The following is a 20,965-nucleotide window of genomic DNA, read 5'->3' as shown; positions in this document are numbered from 1 at the left end:
GAAGGTGACCATACGCACTGTTGATACTGATGTGGTAGTACTGGCTGTGGCTTCATTCAGCAATAAAGGTCCTGGTGAGCTGTGGGTTGGCTTTGGTGTTGGACCAAGCTTTCGGTATATAGCTGTTCATGAAATGGTTCCCACAATGACTCCAACACAGTGTCTGACTCTTCCAGTCTTTCACGCTTTCACCGGGTGCGACACTGTATCTGTGTTTGCTGGCAGAGGAAAGAAGACTGCCTGGGAAACTTGGAAGTCATTACCAGAGGTAAATGAGGCTTTCAGTAAACTCCTACAGATGCCAAGTGAGGTCAGTGAAGGATCAATGTTCCTGCTAGAGCGATTTGTGGTGCTCATGTATGACCGAACCAGAGAGTTCATGGAAGTGAATGATGCCAGGAAACAGCTCTTCACAAAGAAGTCAAGAACGCTAGAGAGCATTCCTCCAACCCAGACAGCATTCAAGCAACACATCAAGCGCATTTGCTACCAGGCAAACTGTTGGAACCAGGCATTGGTACTGGAACCAGAGATGCCAGAGCCATCTGAATGGGGCTGGACAAAGGAAACAACTGGGTGGCAACCATTTTGGACCACTCTCTCTGAAGCATCCAAATCGTGCCATGAATTAATCCGCTGTCGCTGCACGAAAGAGTGTACTGGATGATGCAAGTGTGCCAAAGCTGCACTCATGTACTGCACTGTGCCTCTGTTGTGGAGACTGTTAAATTTTGATTATTACCATTATCATTATCACAACTTTCTTGTTGTGATAATCTAGTTTTTCTCTTTCCTGTACACAAGATGTGACAATAAAGAAGCCTTGAACCTTGATTATTGTCATTTACTATGAATTTAGTATTAAAATAGACTACCACCATATAGGTTTAATCTGTTCATTTGTTTTGTATTATTCCCATTGTCACAAAATGGAGGTACAGTTTCACTATATTGCAGTACCCAGTGTCAAAGCTTAAATATACTTATTACTATGTAATTGGACCTTGACCTTGATTTAATGTATGTTTTTGGGTTCTGGCAATCTCCAACATATCATGAAATGAATGAGCAACCCCAACTTAGTTGGAAAGAACGCCTTAAATGTTTTTTTTAAAGTATTTAGACATTTAGACCCAGTAGACTGGCAGCCATCTTGGATTTGACCTGATCAGAAAATTTATGTTATGGTAATTACTAACTATGCTGAAAGTTTCAGCCTTCTTACAAAAAGTGCACGATGTTTAGTGCCAAACCGCTCTACTACAAAGCACTAGCAGTAATCGAAAATGTATTCTATTTCATCAATACCCGTTGTTTTCCGAGGCGACCCGTTGCACTGGACACACCTGGCATAATTTAATGTAATACTTTCATTACCATAAGCAATGAAATACTTAGTTTTGTTGTTACTTTTGGGTCAATGTATTAATTTCTTTATTAAGTAGCCGTGTAATAAGTGGGATAATCAATGGGGAGAAGGTCATTATTGAGAAATAAATAAATATTATAATGAACACAACATGTCTTGTTTCTCACTGTTCAGATGAAAGATGTGGCCTTCTTCCTCTTCTTCCTGGGGGTGTGGCTTATGGCATATGGAGTAGCCAATCAGGCGCTGCTCTATTCCTACGATCCCAACCCAAGTCGTATCTTACGTCGAGTGTTCTACAGACCTTACCTCTACATCTTTGGAGAATTTAATCTTCAGGAAATAGATGGTGTGTGTGTCAACACAATGCAATAAATAAAGCATTACATTTCAGTTCAAATACATGTATTGTTGAACTGGTTAGTAGGCTCCACATCTGTCCAACAACCCTTTACAACTGTTTAAATATTAATGATTTGCTAGAACATTTACGCTATCAGCTTAAAATTAAATGATTACATCCTGGCACTGTATACCACTCCCAGCGACCGTTTAAACAAAAAAAGAAATTGAAAGAAGTGCTACTCTATTTTTACTAGAGAGACTAGACAGTCAAATAATCATGGGAGGGCCAACATATAAAGGTTCAATACCATTCTGACTAGATTATTTTCAGCTGTTTGAAGTTCAGTTTGAATCTGTTTCAGGGTGCTATGTAATAGCACCCTGAAGTTGCTTACTGTAAATCGCTCTGGATTAAGAGCGTCTGCTAAATGCCTAAACTGTAACTGTAACTTTAATAGAGGCATATCAAACTGAAGCTGTATTGAAACTGACACTAACAATTACGGGATTTCTTTATCCAAAGATTTACTAGACCACCTTGTTTATAACTCTTTGTCAAAATCACAACCAAAGTATTTATCATGTTTTTCAATCAAAGTGTCTCATACTATAATACTGAACTTTAAGGTGGTATTAGAGCACCTCTAATGACAATATTAGAAATGAAGTTGATTGTCCACATGCTGTCGCGTTGCGCTGCTTTGTCCCCGTTATTGGTGCTTGCAGCTATATTTATATTTGTTTTAGTTCCAGTCTACAAGTTTTTATTTTACTACAACCTGCCCAACGCTTATTATTATTATTATTATTATTATTATTATTATTATTATTATTATTAGTATTATTACAATTATTGATGTATTTGTTTGTTTGTCAAAGGGGAACTAGAGTGGGACATTACCTGCAGTAACAACGTGACACAGATAGAGGGCGGTGCTGAGCCATGCAGGAGCGAGTACAACAACTGGCTGGTGATCATTCTGCTGGTGGTTTTCCTGCTGGTCACCAACGTACTGATCATCAACCTGCTCATTGCCATCCTCAGGTAGAGAACCAGCCTTCTGTCTGTTACTCCATTAATGTTACTCTTTCTTTCTTCTTGGTTTCCTGAACTCAGCTCTCATCTCCTCTCCTCACCTCTGATCTTACCTTCTACATGTCATCACCTTTCCAATACTTCTTATTTAACATGCAGGTGCATAAACAGCCAATAATAACAGTTAAAGCATTATATTTGGGACTGAAAACGATTTGAATGTGAATGAGTAGGATATAGAAAATAATTACAGATTCATCTTGCATAAAGCGGGATTAATTATCTAGGCTACAATCCCCCCCCCCCCCCCCCCCGGCCAGGCCGTTAAGGACATTGAGAATGAATGAATGATGGAAAAAGGAAAATAAAGAAAAACCTCTGTCACGTTATTCATTTAAATAAAACATGGGACTGGGTTGGCAAATAAAAGAAAATATGTATTTGTATCTATAAATATCTATTTTACAAATAGGCCTATTTATTTTTAAACTACATTTTTTTTTTTTTGTTCACGAATCAGCGTCTGCCGTCCGTCCGCTGTTTCCTGTTTAGTGTTTGCTTTACTTGCGGGGCGCACAAGCCTCATAGTGAACAGGTTGTTTACAACATGGCACAGAAACAAACAAATGTCTGATTTCTTTGGTGGGCCCAAATCAATTAAGAAAAGCACAGAAGCAACTAGCATTGATATATAGCCACCTGAATATGTAAATGAAGAGCCTCAGCCGGAATCTATCGAGTTGTTGACATGAGGGAATTCATTACCATCACCCCAGATCACAAGAGCACATTTGGAATATTGTATAATAAGGTAAATAGGTGATAGCTCATTTATTTGATTAAAAGCTCTATTGTACTGGAATGTGTATTAGCCTGGCTATTGGGTTTTGTAAAGAAGAAATTGTGTCCTGATGGGCTGCCATGCCAACTGCTATAGCCTACTATATTGTGTTCTGGCCGCTATTAATGCTTTACTGTAACTGTATTGTGTTCTGACGGGCCGCTGTGCCTGCCAACTGCCATACTGTAATATGTTCTGAACTTCTGATAATCGGCGCCTTGCCATAGGCCTACTGTATAGCCTATTTGTTCTTATGGGTCTCTGTGCCATATAGCCTGCTGGCAACTGTGTGTGGGCCAATCCTACTATGTTTAGGCTATTTGATAATTACATTGCAACCTGAGCGCACGACAATTCTGCAATTAATTTGAAAAAGATTTATGTTATTAGAATTGCTGTTTCAGCTAAGCCTAGTTAATTGCCTGTGACAGAATGTTTATTAGTTGGGAAAGTGTCGTTCATGATTGTTATTAAAAAGCCAAAGCAGTCATTTGTTAGTAAAACAACGTCGTAGTAGTGTGTCTTATGTGACGGTATTGCCAGAGTCGCTGTCTGCGGTGCTGTAGGAACTCCCCCCCCCCCCCCCCCGGTCAGATGTAGTTCACGCGGCTATGTCCGTGGCTGCGTAATGATTTCTCAGCATGTTCCATCATTTGTTTCATGCCAAAACATGTTCTTCAGAATAATGAGCAATAGTCTACAAGTCGGGCCCTCAGCGCAAATCTTTCATAAGGTTGATTGATTCATCTGGCCAGCAATGAATCAAAATATCAAGCTACTCACCATATATGGTGATTGGTGACATATTTATGTCGGGAGTGCATCCATGTTAGATGCAACTTTGGGAAAGTTGAATAAGCTTTAGTGGTGATCTTCTACTACAGTCTCCTGATTCTCCTCATAAAGAACTTAAATTCAAGTGTATAATGTTTGTTTATGGACGGGTTGGGACCGTGCGTGCATTCCATCTTCCTGGTTTAACCATGCTACGCGACCTGATGCTGAAATGGACAGCTGTTGTCTCTGCTTCATCTTCAATTAAATGTGTGTGCACTGTTCTTGATTTGTGCAGCCACAGAGAGGCGTAGAGGATTTGAAATGTGTCTGATTTGCAGACAGTGATAATAAGAAATTACTGTGGATTTTTTTAATCAGTCAGGATGTCCGGAGAAAATGTAATTTTCCGGTCTTTCTTGCCAGGAGCAACCATTGGTTTTTTAGTGGTTTGATTTGATAGTTTGTTGTTTTGTGCCTTCAACCCTCCATGCAGCAACATTGTCAACAAGGTGGAGGAGAACAGCGAAATCTACTGGAGGTTCCAGCATTACACCCTTGTGATGGAGTACCAGTCCCGTCCTGTTTGGGCTCCTCCGTTCATTATCTTCTCACACCTTGGTTCCCTCTTCTGCATTTTGAGGGGCCGTTGGCTCAATGACGAGGACGAGGACGACCCTTTTTGGAATAATGACTGCGGCGGTATTTGATTTGTATTAAATCTAATTAACATAAAAAATACTTATTTCATCTTTTATCTTTTGGTAAAGGTTATAGTGTAATTTGACCACTGGGTGAAGTCTTGAACAACATGGGAATCATTGATAACTGTCCATTTTATTGTGTGTGCATGCATGAATCTACTAATGAATGAATACATGAATATATGAATGCATGCATGCATGAGCAGGTTACAATGATGGGAGTCGTTCCTGAGGCATTCATCTTAACAAACTGATCCCATCTGTACAGAATAATGTGTAACTATGTTTTTAGTATCTACCAATCATTACATTGATTATGATGGTAATCAATGTAATGATTTGATTTGTTGACATCGTCTAGGCCAAGCTTTTCACCCCAACATCAGCTCACAGCTGCTGAAATACTGTATACATTATGTTCATGGTGCATGACAATAATTTAACCATTTCCCCCAATGGTTAGGAATCATGGAGGACATTGAATACCATTCCTCGGCTAAACAAGTTAAGAAATGGGAGATGGATCAGAAGAAAAACATCTTGACAGCCCAGAGTGAGACAGAGAGAGGCAGTGACTCTGAGAGGATTAAGCAGATTTTTGACAAGTAAGATGATGATGATGACTCCATGTCAATCACTAAATAGCTGTATTGCATTGCATTGCAATGCATTGCATTGCATTGAACTGTGTGTGTTTTGGACAGTGTGCAGGAACAGCTGACTGAAAGCAGAAACTTTGACCAGAGGATTCAGCAGATTTCTGACAAGTAAGATGATGATGATGACTCCATGTCAATCACTAAATGGCTGGGTATTGCATTGCATTGCATTGCATTGCATTGCATTGCATTGCATTGCATTGCATTGCATTGCATTGCATTGCATTGAATTGAACTGTGTGTGTTTTGGACAGTGTGCAGGAACAGCTGACTGAAAGCAGAAACTTTGACAAGAGGATTCAGCAGATTTCTGACAAGTAAGATAATAAATACTTTGTGTGATTTCACTTCATGTCAATCACTAAAGGTCCTGACAGATAGAAAGCATCAAGGACCGGAGTCATGTCAGGTCACTTGTTCACTTTGAAGGTTGGAGGATTTTATGTCTCTCTCACACACACACACACACACACACACACACACACACACTCACACTCACACTCACACTCACACACACACACACACACACACACACACACACACACACACACACATATAATCAAATTGAATCCAATCGTGAGGCCAATGAAGATGCACATGTAACGGGTTGTGTCTGTGTGTGTATTTGGTGGAGGTGTCTACGGTGTAGCTCTCACTCTCTCACTCAGGTTGTCTTTACTTTGAACTCCTGGTTTGAACACATTAATACATGACACTGGTCATCAACAGCACAGCAGCAGCATACAGTACACAAATCTGTGTAACAAAGAGTGAAAATGATTGATATAAAGCACAAAAGATATATTTATTGTTTGTAACAGAGTTCTCATGCACCTACCTGCAGCATGGAATTCACTTCCTCTGCTGAGCTAAAGTACGGTGTGCAAAAAGGGACACTACACTGCGCTGTTCATCCACCAGGTGACTTTAGTACTATACATTGAAAGGCAAAGCACATCGATTTTGTAGAAATTAATACAAGGATATTTCTAACTCTGTTACACACAACACTAGCATATGTGTGTACACACAACACTAGTGTATGTGTGTACTGTATGTTGGTACGTCAGTGAAATGGTTCTACAGTGGTCACCGACTGACTATTTCAGCATCGCCTAAAAGCTGCCGATCAGTACTGAACGGTGCCGTTCTCAGCTCCGCCCCAGAGAGATATTTATTTACTTTTGATTCATTTTATGTATTTGATTATATTTTAATGTTTTTAGTATCGAACTAATGCCCTCTGCAATCCCCCCCGTACTTGTTTCAATCAATCAATCAATCAATCAATCAATCAATCAATCAATCAGTGTGTGTGTGTGTGTGTGTGTGTGTGTGTGTGTGTGTGTGTGTGTGTGTGTGTGTGTGTGTGTGTGTGTGTGTGTGTGTGTGTGTGTGTGTGTGTGTGTGTGTGTGTGTGTTTTGGCAGAGAGGACAGTGTGTTCAAACAGCTGACTGAACAACTGACTGACTTTGATCAGAGACAGAGAGCTTTGGAGACTAAGGTAACGTCAAGATGTTTATTTAATGTTCTTCTCTCAGAGTCTGTTCTATAGCTTATATATATATATATATATATATATATATATATATATATATATATATATATATATATATATATATATATATATATATATATATATATATATATCTCTTAGCTAATGCTTTGCTAATGTGTAACTAATGTATAGCTAACCATTGATCTGTTGTTCTGACAGCTGACTGAACAACTGACTGACTTTGATCAGAGACAGAGAGCTTTGGAGACCAAGGTATTGCCAGATGTTTATTTAATGTTCCTCTCTCAGAGTCTGTTCTATAGCTTATATATATATATATATATATATATATATATATATATATATATATATATATATATATATATATATATATCTCTTAGCTAATGCTTTGCTAATGTATAACTAATGTATTGCTAACCATTGATCTGTTGTTCTGTGATGACTCATCGTGTTCTTATGGTTCAGTCCTCATGTATAATTTACTATAAATGTTGTCCACCATTCTGTCAAATAGTTTTATCATTTAAATGTTGACATTCATGCCTGTATGCTGTGTTTACTGTTTGTGTCCACTAGGTGGAGAAAATCCTGGATCTTTTGACCAAAGCATCCTGGACCAAACCCCCGTCAACCTAAACATCATGGACCAAACCCCATCAACCACCACAACCTTTAGAACAATCTCTACACACAAGCTATGAAATAACAACATAACTACTTTAAACAGTTATACTGCTTTTTAATTTGATTATGACGGTCACGATCAAATTACCCCAGTATTGATATTAATCATCCTCTCAATCATCTGTCATTGTCCAAGAGTTGCATTAGAATAATTTTATCATGTATTATTACACGTCTTGGTTGAATGCTTGATTCTGATTGGTCAATCACTGAATTCAATGACCTCTGAACTCAATAACAGAACGTTGTCTAATCAAAGACTCAGAGCACCTGCTCATATCAATCAGCTGTCTAATCAAAGACTCAGAGCACCTGCTCATATCAATCTGTCTAATCAAAGACTCAGAACCCCTGCTCATATCAATCTGTCTAATCAAAGACTCAGAGCACCTGTTCATATCAATCTGTCTAATCAAAGACTCAGAACACCTGTTCATATCAATCTGTCTAATCAAAGAATCAGAACACCTCCTCATATCAATCTGTCTAATTAAAGACTCAGAACACCTGTTCATATCAATCTGTCTAATCAAAGACTCAGAACACCTGCTCATATCAATCTGTCTAATCTTGTTAATTGTGTGTATTTTGTGCCGTATCCAACATGACAGCCATGTAAACAAACGCACAATGACATTTACAACTAAACGTTGCTCTCAAGAATGTTTTTGAAAACATTTGAAGTGACAAATAGCTGATGGCAGTAACCGAATATTGATACAATTGTACCAACACTTCCTGTTGTTTTCCGAGGCACACTGGACTCACCTGGCATAAATGAATGGAATATTTTTTATTACCGTAAGCAGTGAAATCCTTCGTTTTGATACTTTTGGGTCAATTCCTTAACTTAAGTAGCCATGTCATAAGCGGGATAATCAATGGGGAGCGGGGTCATTATTGAGAAATAAACCCCTTCAGGATTATTAGACCAGCGTTATTCAAAATGGGTGCCGTGGCACCCTAGGGTGCTGTGACACAAGTCCAGGGGTGCCGCAGAATACTTATATATATTTGAATTATATAATATTATTAGCAGATAATAATTTGGAATTTATCAGTTTAACCCCTTAGACCGGCTATATAAAACGGACCTGAGTTGCACTGTACTTGGTGTGTTCTTTTTCCATCTACACCAAATCTACACCAAACTACAAGCTCACAACGCTTGTAGATCAGCTATTTTTGGCAAATGTCCCTCCCAGATTAGAGATGCTGGGGTTCAAGTGGTTTTCCTCGTGACATAAACTGTCAAAAAAGATCTACATATTTACGTAGAGTAATATAACATAAATGTAAGGTTCTATAAAGTAACAATGTCATTCAGGAGTGGCGTGGACGACAACGTTAATTACAGCACCGGCTTCGAATGCTATCAATGCATTGAATGGGAGATTATCACGTTTTATCAGACCATTGAATGGGCGAGTAGGCGACGAGTAGGCGATATACTGACCTACCCGCGATTTGTCAGACCATTCATGGGGCGTAATCAGGAGCTACTGACCTACTTGGAGGCGGAGCAGTCCCCACAACATTATTTACGATTCTGTGCCTATCGGTACATAACTCCAACGGCGCTGAGTAGGCTCAGGCGAACGTCACACCGTTCAGGACGGCAACTCGGTCGCTTTAGCTCCCTCGGTGGTCCTTCACGGGGTGACAGTTCGCCTGAGACTGCGCGCCTCCGTCATGGTCCGAAACCAAAACCAAAACCGAAACTGAACTATTTATGTCATCTCCGTTGGTAGGTCAGTATGTCTTGATAACACCCAATGAATGGTCTGATAAATCGCGGGTAAGTCAGTATGTCGCCTATTGCGCCCATTCAATGGTCTAATAAAAGGTGATAATGTCCCATTCAATGCATCGATAGCATCCGAATCAGGTGATTACAGAGGTAACCTGAGACAAAACAGTTTGAGAACCACTGGTCTCCGCTATCGTGTCAGGGTTTGATCACCCTGTCACCCTGTTTAACACTGCATGCAGCCTCGTGTTAAACAGGGTGACAGGGTTTAATCGCCCTGGGACGGGGTGATTTTTTTTTTGGGGATGATGTCATTTCCGGTCCTATCCTTCTCTGGAAGTCAAGGCAGCATTCATAAGTTGGCAAAGAGCGCCCTCTAGCTTAATCACTAAAACCATGATCTTTTTAATGGACGCAATATTGCGTTTTTGGCAGTGAAGCGTTGGATTTGAAAGACTTGGCAGTCAATGTGTTGAGTGGTCAGATGGGTGGGCCACCAACGCTTTAGAGATTTCCAAGTGGACCTGATCCTGAAGAGGTTGAGAACCACTGGTCTAGAGGAGCAGAGATCTTTTATTTTGAGGAAAAAATTACGAAGAGAAAACATGTCGGTGGATTTTATTTTGAAAAACTGTGCCAGGTGGCGCCTGCAGTAACTTCTTTGTCTCTTCTGGGCAGCCAATCACGGTCCTGCATTCACTGCTTGTGGTCCTTAATTCTCTGCTGGATTTACTGTTTCACTGACCAGTTAAATCTTTCCCCCAACTCCCGGACCCGCCCCCGTCATTCACTGCTTGAGCAGCGGCCAATCTCGGTCCTGGATTTATTGTTTCACTGACCAGTTAAATCTTTCCCCCAACTCCCAGACCCCATTCCTAGATGAAGAAGAAGGAGGAGCATGAAACAGCACAGAAAGGATTAAATAAAAATAAAGATTGATTTGATTGATTTTTACACTTTGTCAGCTTGTTCTTTTGTCATTCCATGGTACATCATGATCTAGTAATTGTATTCGTTTTTTTACGTAACCTGCAGTCCATTTGGAAATTAGTTGGCTGTTCATTGCAAGAGGAAGTTACAATCTTTTCTATTTTGATTAGCTTACTGCCTTCAAAGTACTCAGGCTGTGCTCCAGTATTTTATTTATTGTGGGTAATCTATTTGAGAACAGCGAAACCGATCATGTATGACTCGAGTTTATAGCCCTGAAACATGACTGTCATATCGTGACCGTCATGGATGAGCTTCAACTTGGTATTTAAACTTTCTCCCTTTTTGGTCCGTACATCTACATGAACGTTCATATTCCAAATATAAAGTGCTTACCCCATGGCTACGGATTTTACAATTATGTACTTTTCCTCAGAAGTACCCGAATATTCTGAATTGTTAAATAAAAAGCATTTTAATCCGATTGGTGGCCATTTCCCCCGTATTTTCTTCATATGCTTTCAACTACGTGACCTACGTGTTCAGTACTTTTACTTCTACTCCACTACATCTCAGAGGCAAATATTATACTTTTACTCCACTACAATTATTTGAAAACTTTAACTAAAACTACAAGTTACTTTGTAGATTTGGATTATTATTATAGAGCATACACTAACCACTTCAGCCCTATATACATTTCAGCCATTTAAAAATAGCAGATCTACAAGCTCACAATGAGCTTGTAGATTAGCTATTTTCAAAGGATTTGTTAACATTTGAAAACTTGAAATGGGACATTCTGTATAATGAGTGCTTTTACTTTTGGTACTTTAAGTACATTTTGATGCCGATACTCTTACTCAAGTATATTTTGAATTCCGGACATTTACTTGTGACAGAGTATTCCTGTATTGCGGTATTGATACTTTTACAAAAAAGTTTGAGTACTTTTTCCACCACTGATTACTAGCAATAAGCAATAACTTGGATAACAATGACACAATTGCAAAATGTCGGCTATTTATTACCTACATAACTAAACGAGTTTAAGGAGTTAGGTTAGGGGAAACAAGAGTTCGTCATAGTGTCAACATTATATTAAGCAAAATATAATGTAGGCTACCTGCGTGAGACGCACAGGACGAGAGAAATACCGGATTGAAACTTTTTATCCCATATGCGACTGCCTTGATGTTGAATTACGGCGACGCAGAGAAGCATACGAGAAGCTACAAGGGAAATTCGGATTCCTCTCACAGATTCATAAATTGAGCAGAAGTGAAATTCGCTCAGCTGCAGAAACGTTTGCGACACAGTATCCACGGGACTTGGAGCAGGAGAAGTTTGTGGATGAGTTTAGCCTCTTCGCTTCATTGTTTAAAAGCTCAGAGCCAGAACAACGCGCGTCCGCTACTACAATGCTTAAATGGATAAAGAACAGTGGCCTGCAGAACAGCTTCCCCAATGTTGAAATAGGCCTTCGCATGTATTTGACCCTTCCACTATCCAATTGCTCGGGAGAGCGATCCTTTTATGTCCTAAAGCGTGTCAAGAACTACCTTCGATCAACAATGACAGAGGAAAAGCTAAACGCCTTTGCATTACTGGCCATAGAGAGCAGCATCACCGTTGCTTTGGACTGTGATGGACTAATTGAGGACTTCGCAATAAAGAAGGCCAGAAGGAAGCCACTGTAGAGTGGGTGTCTGGGTGAGTAACCTAATTAACAAATAATGTATTCATAATGTAACAGTCTAGCATCATAGATGGGTGGCCTTTTAAAACTGAAAAGGGCGTCTCTCTCTCTCTCTCTCTCTCTCTGTGTCTCTCTCTCTACTCAGACATTCGCTGTCCAGGGTGCTGACGTGCGAGGACGCGCACTGCATACAGACAGTCTCAGAGCGAGGGAGGTTGTGAAGAAGAACTAAGAAGACATTTTTTGATTTTATTAGATTTTACTTTGATTTGACATCTTTATCGCTAATGTTCATATTAAAAATACATAGGCCTACTGCCTACATTGCACACTACTGTCAGTGTCAAAAGGATAAAAAGCAAGAAAGCTAAAAACTCGGGAAGTTGCCAAGAAGAAATGTTCTTATTTTATTTTATTTTAGCTTAGATTTGGCGCTTATTATGGTTATTATTACGGTGCCTAGTGCGCATTCTGACCTTAACACGGCCCTGCCTATAGAGTCACTTAGACAGGCAAGATAGACGTTAACAAAATAAATTGCCGTCTGATATGATGTAAAAACGGGGGTCCGGGAACCCTAGGCCCTAGGGGGTCCTCGTAGTTACTACAGGGGGTCCGCCAAATCCATGTGAGATAGAACAGTTTCTCTCTCTTTTTTTCTTCTTTTTTTTACGCTATACCAGCATCCCTATTTTGCAGGGTAACCTACATTCACCGAAAATAGCCGATCTACAAGCTGACAATGCGTCATGCTGCGACAGCTTGTAGATATGCTATTTTTGGTTAAGAAGTTTGGTGGCAAAAAAACAAGTACAGAGCCAAATGTCGAATGATTAATGCTTTAATCTCAACGTCAATTTAAATGTTTTCCGAATGAGAAATACAAATGTATTGGCTACTATAAGCACATCATGCTGCTATTACCCTGACATTATGCAGAGTATAGGCTATAAGCATGAATATTCTTTTATTGCTCAATGATGAGTTTGCCTATTTGTTACATAACTAACAGAGTTTGGGTAGGGTTAGGGAAAGCGTTCACAATCACACTCTACAATTTTATTACACTTCTTCTTCTTATCACATATAGCCAAAATATAATGTAGGCTATACACTTAATAGAAAATTGGACAATGTTTAGCTGTATGTCGGAAAGAAACCATGCAGGAACATTAAGTCAGCCAGTAAAAGCTCTTGTTCCGCTTTGATCAGGTTAATGTTAATGTTACATTATTGGCTGCCTACAAGGATCGTTGAACTCGTGGCTCAACGTGCCCTCGGTGGCTCGTGGTAATTATTAATGCTTTGATCATCTCATCAATTGTAAGTCTAGAATGACAGATGCAATGAATACAAGAGTATGTTACGTTATATGTACAGTATATATGCTACAAGCAAGCAGAGCCACAGTTGAACAAAGTTGGCGACTCAGCCCGCCCGCAACCCGCCAAAAAAAAAAAAAAGCACACAAGCAGGTCAATTCAATTGCTTTCTAGAGAGAGAGAGAGAGGGGGACAGAGGGAGGGAGAGAGAAAGAGAGTGCGCGCGTGAGAGAGAGAGTGAAGTAATCGATGATCTGTCCGCCCGGGTCAACCTGCGGGACCTGCAGGTTACGGCTCGGCCCGCGCATCATTAATGTATAGCCTATATGTCAAACTCAAGGCCCGCGGGCCAAATCAGGCCCGTGAGAAATTATCTTTGGCCCACGAGATGATATTGAATTACAATTATAACTGGCCCGCCAGCATATTGCAAAAAATATATATATATATTGCAGAAATATATTGCAAAAAAAAAAAAAAAAACACTCGCCTCCGGCGTCTATCCGTCTCCTAAACATAACCTCAGTAAACCAAAACAATGGGGCGAGTGGGGTTTTGGGTAGCCTCGATCTCCAGGCTTTTATTTTTTAGTTTTCCTAAAAAATAAAAGGCGTTTTGGGCGAACTGACTGTTTACCAGTCCCGCCATGCAATGCGAGTGTATTTGTATCCAGAAACCGCGTCTTCAGTATTCATCACACTGTGACTGCAGCAGTGGCACTGACTGGCAGCGTATCGCATTCAACTGTGGTCAACAGGTACCCCTCTCCCCAAAAATGGCGAAACGAAAGGTGGACTCTGAGCACAGGGATTTTCAAGCCAGGTGGGAGGCAGAATACATGTTCACCGATGTAAAGGGAAAACCTGTGTGTCTTCTGTGTGGAGACAGTGTGGCGGTAATGAAAGAATATAACCTAAGAACGTCAGCGAAACACAAAGAGATAGACAAATACAAGAATATGGACATGGAACAAAGGCTACAGAAGGTAGAAGAATTAAAAAAAGGTCTGAAGTCCCAGCAGGCTTTGTTCACAAAAGCCAAATCACAAAGCGAGGCTGCTGTCAAGGCCAGTTTTATTGTTGCAGAAGAGGTCGCAAAATCAGCCCGGCCTTTTACCGAGGGAGAGTTTATCAAAAACTGCATGATGAAAGTTTGTGACGCCGTGTGCCCGGAAAAAAGGCAATTGTTTTCAAATGTGAGCCTGAGCAGAAACACCGTTCCTGACCGTGTACAAGAGCTTTCCACCAATCTAAAACAGCAGCTTGTGAGAAAGGGAAAATAATTTGTCACATACTCCCTTGCTGTGGACGAGAGCACGGACATATCTGACATTGCCCAGCTGTCAATTTTCATCCGTGGAGTAGACTCTGGCCTGTGTGTAACTGAAGAGTTTTTGGGATTACGTCATATGCATGGCACAACTACAGGAAAAGATCTGTACGAAGAGGTCTCCAGGTGTGTAAATGACATGGGGCTGCCTTGGGATAAACTTGTGGGACTGACAACAGACGGAGTGTGATAACAACAAGAGTGGATTGGTGGCAAAGATTCGGGAGAGAATACAGGAGGAGAACGACAAAGGTGAGCTGACATCGTATCACTGCATCATACACCAGGAGTCGTTGTGTGGAAAAGCCTTGAAAATGGAACATGTAATGAGCACGATAAAAAAAGCAGTTAACTTCATTAGAGCCAGAGGATTAAATCACCGCCAGTTCAAGACGTTTTTGGGGGAGTTAAATTCAGAGTATGGTGATCTGCCCTATCACACAGAGGTGCGATGGCTAAGCCAGGGAAAGGTACTGAAAAGATGTTGGTGGCAAAGATTCGGGAGAGAATACAGGAGGAGAACGACAAAGGTGAGCTGACATCGTATCACTGCATCATACACCAGGAGTCGTTGTGTGGAAAAGCCTTGAAAATGGAACATGTAATGAGCACGATAAAAAAAGCAGTTAACTTCATTAGAGCCAGAGGATTAAATCACCGCCAGTTCAAGACGTTTTTGGGGGAGTTAAATTCAGAGTATGGTGATCTGCCCTATCACACAGAGGTGCGATGGCTAAGCCAGGGAAAGGTACTGAAAAGATGTTGGTGGCAAAGATTCGGGAGAGAATACAGGAGGAGAACGACAAAGGTGAGCTGACATCGTATCACTGCATTATACACCAGGAGTCGTTGTGTGGAAAAGCCTTGAAAATGGAACATGTAATGAGCACGATAAAAAAAGCAGTTAACTTCATTAGAGCCAGAGGATTAAATCACCGCCAGTTCAAGACGTTTTTGGGGGAGTTAAATTCAGAGTATGGTGATCTGCCCTATCACACAGAGGTGCGATGGCTAAGCCAGGGAAAGGTACTGAAAAGATGTTGGTGGCAAAGATTCGGGAGAGAATACAGGAGGAGAACGACAAAGGTGAGCTGACATCGTATCACTGCATCATACACCAGGAGTCGTTGTGTGGAAAAGCCTTGAAAATGGAACATGTAATGAGCACGATAAAAAAAGCAGTTAACTTCATTAGAGCCAGAGGATTAAATCACCGCCAGTTCAAGACGTTTTTGGGGGAGTTAAATTCAGAGTATGGTGATCTGCCCTATCACACAGAGGTGCGATGGCTAAGCCAGGGAAAGGTACTGAAAAGATGTTGGTGGCAAAGATTCGGGAGAGAATACAGGAGGAGAACGACAAAGGTGAGCTGACATCGTATCACTGCATCATACACCAGGAGTCGTTGTGTGGAAAAGCCTTGAAAATGGAACATGTAATGAGCACGATAAAAAAAGCAGTTAACTTCATTAGAGCCAGAGGATTAAATCACCGCCAGTTCAAGACGTTTTTGGGGGAGTTAAATTCAGAGTATGGTGATCTGCCCTATCACACAGAGGTGCGATGGCTAAGCCAGGGAAAGGTAATGAAAAGATGTTTCGAGCTGCGTGAGGAGATCTGTCAGTTCATGGAAAGCAAAGGGAAAGACACGACAGAGCTTCGAGATCAAAAGTTTATTTGTGAAGTGGCGTTTCTCTGCGACATAACAGGCCACCTTAATGCACTGAATCTGCAGCTGCAGGGGCGTGGGCGCGTCATCTCCGACATGTACGCCACAGTGAAGGCTTTTAAAACCAAGCTGCTCCTCTGGGAGACGCAGATGCGACACGAAAACTTTTGCCATTTTCCGTGCTGCCAGACCATGAGAGAGCAGGGCTCTACCGCCGGGTTCCCGAGTGCACAGTTTCCAAGTGTCAGGCTCAGACAAGTGAGGATCACAGAGCAGCAGAGTGAGCTTGTAATTCAGTTTTATTTTTGCATTTGTTTGTTGCACAGGACTGTCAGGACATATGATTTTTCCTTGAAGGAAATATCTTTTTGGGGCTGTTTGCCTTTATATATTTTTTGTTCAGTTGAATGGACTTAGGAAAGGTTAGAGCTGGCCATTAGAAATTAATGCAACTGATTTCATTTACTTTCTCATTTTACATTAGAAAGCAGTTATTGGTGAGAATCATAGAGCAGCAAATTAAGCTTTAACAATGCATTTTATGCATGCACTTTCATTTTTGTTTCATGTTACTTACATACAGTATTAAGAGTATTTGATTTTTGAAGGACATTTATTTTGTTGCTGTTTGCCTGTTGTTTGCTACTTGAAATTACTGACAAGAAAATATTGCAAAAGATACAATTTGTTTGATTAATAGCCTGTGTATGGTGTGTGCAATACGTTTTTGGGGTTTAATAAAACCAGCATTATCCAGTGTGGATCTTGTGAAAGAGACAACACGTTTCTGTGTCTCATGATGTGTCCTGTGTTTCAGGGTAATGTATAAACTGCATATCAGGTACCCACGCCGTGACCTGAACCAGTCCGGCCCTTGACTTATTCCAATTTTTTAATTTAGGCCCCCTGTGTATTTGAGTTTGACATCCCTGTTGTAAGGTCATTTGCAATTCTTATGTTTTGATACTTCTCCGTTTGATGTAACACGGAGATCTTCCTGAACAAGTTGGTCTTTAGTCATGCTCTGCAGCGTGATCAGAACAGGTCTCCCGGATCTTTCTGGGTCCTCCGCTGTTGTGTTTTCCAAGCCGTATCACTCTCGCAAATGAATCTGCATTCATACGGACTTAGCAAGTTTTGAATACGTCCCTTACAACTTCCATATCTTTTTGTTGTCGCTCTTCTCCGCTGTCCTCCAGGCTTTGCTCCTTTATTCCAAACACCACGATATTTCTTTCCCTTGATTTGCGCTCGTCTATCTCTGTCAGGACACTGTTAAAGGCAAGTGATGTTTCCTTTGGGTCGGCATTTTTCACAATATCAGCCCAGCTTGGCGTGGCCTTTTCCTCGTCTTTCAGTCGCTCCTGAATGATATCAAGAACTCTCTTCTCCAACTTCGACTCCAACTAACTTAGCCGCTCCTCGAGCTGTTGAGTAATTAGTTGGCATTTCTCTTCCATCATTTGTTCCACCGCAATGCTCTTTTCCACGCTTTCTTCACAATGTAGACAAAACCACATTATGCCTGTCCGTGTCTTGTTTCTGCAGGATCGCATACTCCATTTCATCCTTCTTTAAGCACGTTATGCAGTAGTTTTTCTTACATCGTTTACAGATCAGTGACTTTTTGTCCTGTCCACCTGTGGGGGTTTGGCAAAGTTGGCAGGCACTGTCCACCTGTGCTCCACAGCCGACCAGTGACTTCTCCCCCACGCCATTCTCTGTATTACTTGATCTCGTTCCAACGTGATTACCACTTGCGCTTCCTTTTACTTTGTTTTTATCGCCCATATTTCTCCTTCAGATCTAGTGAAGTGCGTAGTTATTCAACTACACTTATTTAACTTTTAACACATTGACCGCCGGGCCCGTAGTTCTACGGGCCGATAAATCCAACCGTAAAGCGCCGATCCCGTAGGCTACGGGCCATGGTCTTTTTAATGGTCCAGGTTAGATTACCCCCTCAGGCACATTGTCAGTTAATCTCATCCATGAAAATTACATAGAAGTTGAAAAAAAAGTGATTTTTTTTTAATTCTTATTATTATTGTTATTATTATTATTACAAAACACTAAAGCCAAGATATAACGTCAATCAGGGGGTCCACCATCAAACCGTAAGTTTAATCCGAGCAGCAAGCGGCTGCATGTGATCAGTGAGGAAGCACCCGGGGAAAACATGCAGCAGCCGTGCTTGCGCTCGTAATGTGCACGCGCGGCTGCCTGTGATCAGTGGGAGGGGGAGCATGCATGCTGCACCGGGGGGAAGCATCCGTGTTCACGTCACATGCTTGCGCTCGTAATGTGCACGAGTATGCTCGTGCACGAGTATGCTCATACACGCTCGGGGATGCACTTTCCCTGACCCCAAACACATCAGCCGAGCCGAGTGATGTGGTCGCCTCGCTATAATTGTTTTGAAACAAATAAAGAAAAACTTACCGCGATCATTGCAACGCGCGCGCGTCACAGTCGCCATGAATCCGTCCATGGAGTTTATTTTTATATGGATACATCCGTGCGCCATGGATCGTCGGGTTGCAGAGGGCGACTGCGAAGGTAGGACTTTGGGGGTCGCTGGTGGTTCCTCTCCTCTCTCTCTCTCTCTCCTCTCCTCTCTCTCTCTCTCTCTCTCTCTCTCACCGGAGGCGGTGTGTGTGTGTGTGTGTGTGTGTGTGTGTGTGTGTGTGTGTGTGTGTGTATGTGTGTGTGTGTGTGTGCGTGTGCGTGTGTGTGCGTGTAGTTGCCGATCGCTGTAGTCGCCGATCGCGTTGTTGTTTGAAACAAAGAGAAAAAGTTACTCTTGTGTTTGTGTGTGTGTGCGCACACACAGACGCACACAAGAGTTGCCAATCGCTAGGTGTTGTTATGAAACAAACAAAGAAAAACGTGGGCGTGTGTGTGTGCGCTCACACACACAGTTAGTATCTTTGAAACAAAAAAAAAGGCATTGGCTTCCGAGGCTAGTCTCTCCCTCTCCCGTGTTCGGATCGCCGTGCTCACAACCGTGTGTTGTGGATCGGCTATTTCCCCACTCGACTTGAAATGTGATGTGTGGACTATTAGTCAATTTAGTAAGTTACGCGGTACAAATAGTACATATCTATCACTTTGTTTGGGCTTGTTTTCATAGACCTGGTTGCTTATTTCTCTCTCACAACCTGGCGTGGAATGTGTCTCACGTGACCGCTAGCAGAGGGTCTTCAACCTGCGGGTTGGGATCTCAACGCCTCGTTGTGAGCTTGTAGACAGATATACTTTATTGTCCTTGCGGAAATTCATTTTGTACCAAGCAGCCATCAGGATACAAAAAAATCACAAAACATAACATAAATATATAGACAGATCACACAAGACAGACAGACAGACAGACAGACAGACAGACAGACAGACAGACAGACAGACAGACAGACAGACAGACAGACACAGAGAGAGACACAGACTCACTTTTCTTTTCAGATGAAAGAAGAGATTCTAAGCTTTGTTTTTGAGATATTCCATGTGTTCATAGTCATAGCACAAAATATTCTGTGAGTCCTCAAAGATGAGTCAGAATGGTCAAAATGTCTGGCAGTGGGGAAGCCTTTTCTAGAAAACCCTATGGCAGTCAATGTGTTAAGCTGAAAGAATTAAAGCCACTCAGCCGAAAAACCTCCCGGCCGCCATAGTCTCTCATATCGTTAAAGCCAGTGCAGTGCCACGTTTGATTACAATTTAGGCATTTAGCATTTAATCCAGAGTAATTTACAGTAATCAAGGTAAACACAAGGTAATACATCAAATGCATAGAAATAGTAATCTAGGAGGTAAACCAAGAACCTAAACAAATGACTATTAATGAACCTGGCATCTGTCTACATAACATGCTATCTAATTTACATTTTAGCTTTTGCATAAGACTGCAAGGTTGTCAAGGCTAGGGCAAGTGCTACGCTTGTTCAACAACTCTTATTAATGTGTAGTGTAGTGAAGTAAGTAAGTATGTTTGTACATTTTATTTGTATGGCACTTCTCACAGAGATAACTCACAAAGTGCTTTACATTCAACATAAATAAAGACACAGCACAAAGCATTCAAATGATTACAAACAACAACCAAAAAAATCTGAGACATTCCACAAATGCTTGTTTGTTTGCTGTAGTGTGTTTAAGTGGTTCTTTAAAAAAAACACAGAGAATGCAGCTCACAAGACCTGTGGAATGGCATTACATACCTTTTTGTTTTTGGGAGCAGTTAGGGGTTAAGTATGTTGCTCAGGGGCACTTCGAACCTCAGGCTTCCCAGGCGGGCTCACTGACCATTCAACTATTGCCGCCCAACCTGGTACAAGGAA

General features: G+C 41.2%; 2 protein-coding genes across 2 annotated transcripts in view; both read left to right on the top strand.

Annotated features, from left to right (window-relative positions):
• LOC308104951 (transient receptor potential cation channel subfamily M member 4-like) overlaps window positions 1–9,121 on the top strand; it is a gene marked incomplete at its 5' end in the record, with an annotated part of 40,713 nt that extends 31,592 nt beyond the window's left edge. Inside the window, 8 exons of the mRNA XM_080455590.1 lie at window positions 1,544–1,718; window positions 2,594–2,759; window positions 4,862–5,067; window positions 5,533–5,674; window positions 5,774–5,836; window positions 7,158–7,233; window positions 7,447–7,500; window positions 7,825–9,121. Coding sequence (XP_080311716.1) covers window positions 1,544–1,718; window positions 2,594–2,759; window positions 4,862–5,067; window positions 5,533–5,674; window positions 5,774–5,836; window positions 7,158–7,233; window positions 7,447–7,500; window positions 7,825–7,884 — 942 coding nt within the window. The 3' untranslated portion in view covers window positions 7,885–9,121. The remainder of the gene's footprint in view (window positions 1–1,543; window positions 1,719–2,593; window positions 2,760–4,861; window positions 5,068–5,532; window positions 5,675–5,773; window positions 5,837–7,157; window positions 7,234–7,446; window positions 7,501–7,824) is intronic.
• Window positions 1–20,965, top strand: part of LOC308104950 (transient receptor potential cation channel subfamily M member 4-like) — a gene marked incomplete at its 3' end in the record, with an annotated part of 74,685 nt that overhangs the window by 34,919 nt on the left and 18,801 nt on the right. The gene's annotated exons all lie outside the window — the stretch shown is intronic.

The sequence above is a fragment of the Gymnoscopelus braueri genome (genome assembly GCF_963280865.1).
Source record: "Gymnoscopelus braueri genome assembly, chromosome: 17".
Taxonomy (NCBI): Eukaryota; Metazoa; Chordata; class Actinopteri; order Myctophiformes; family Myctophidae; genus Gymnoscopelus; species Gymnoscopelus braueri.
This window is presented reverse-complemented; position numbering and strand designations above follow the sequence as displayed.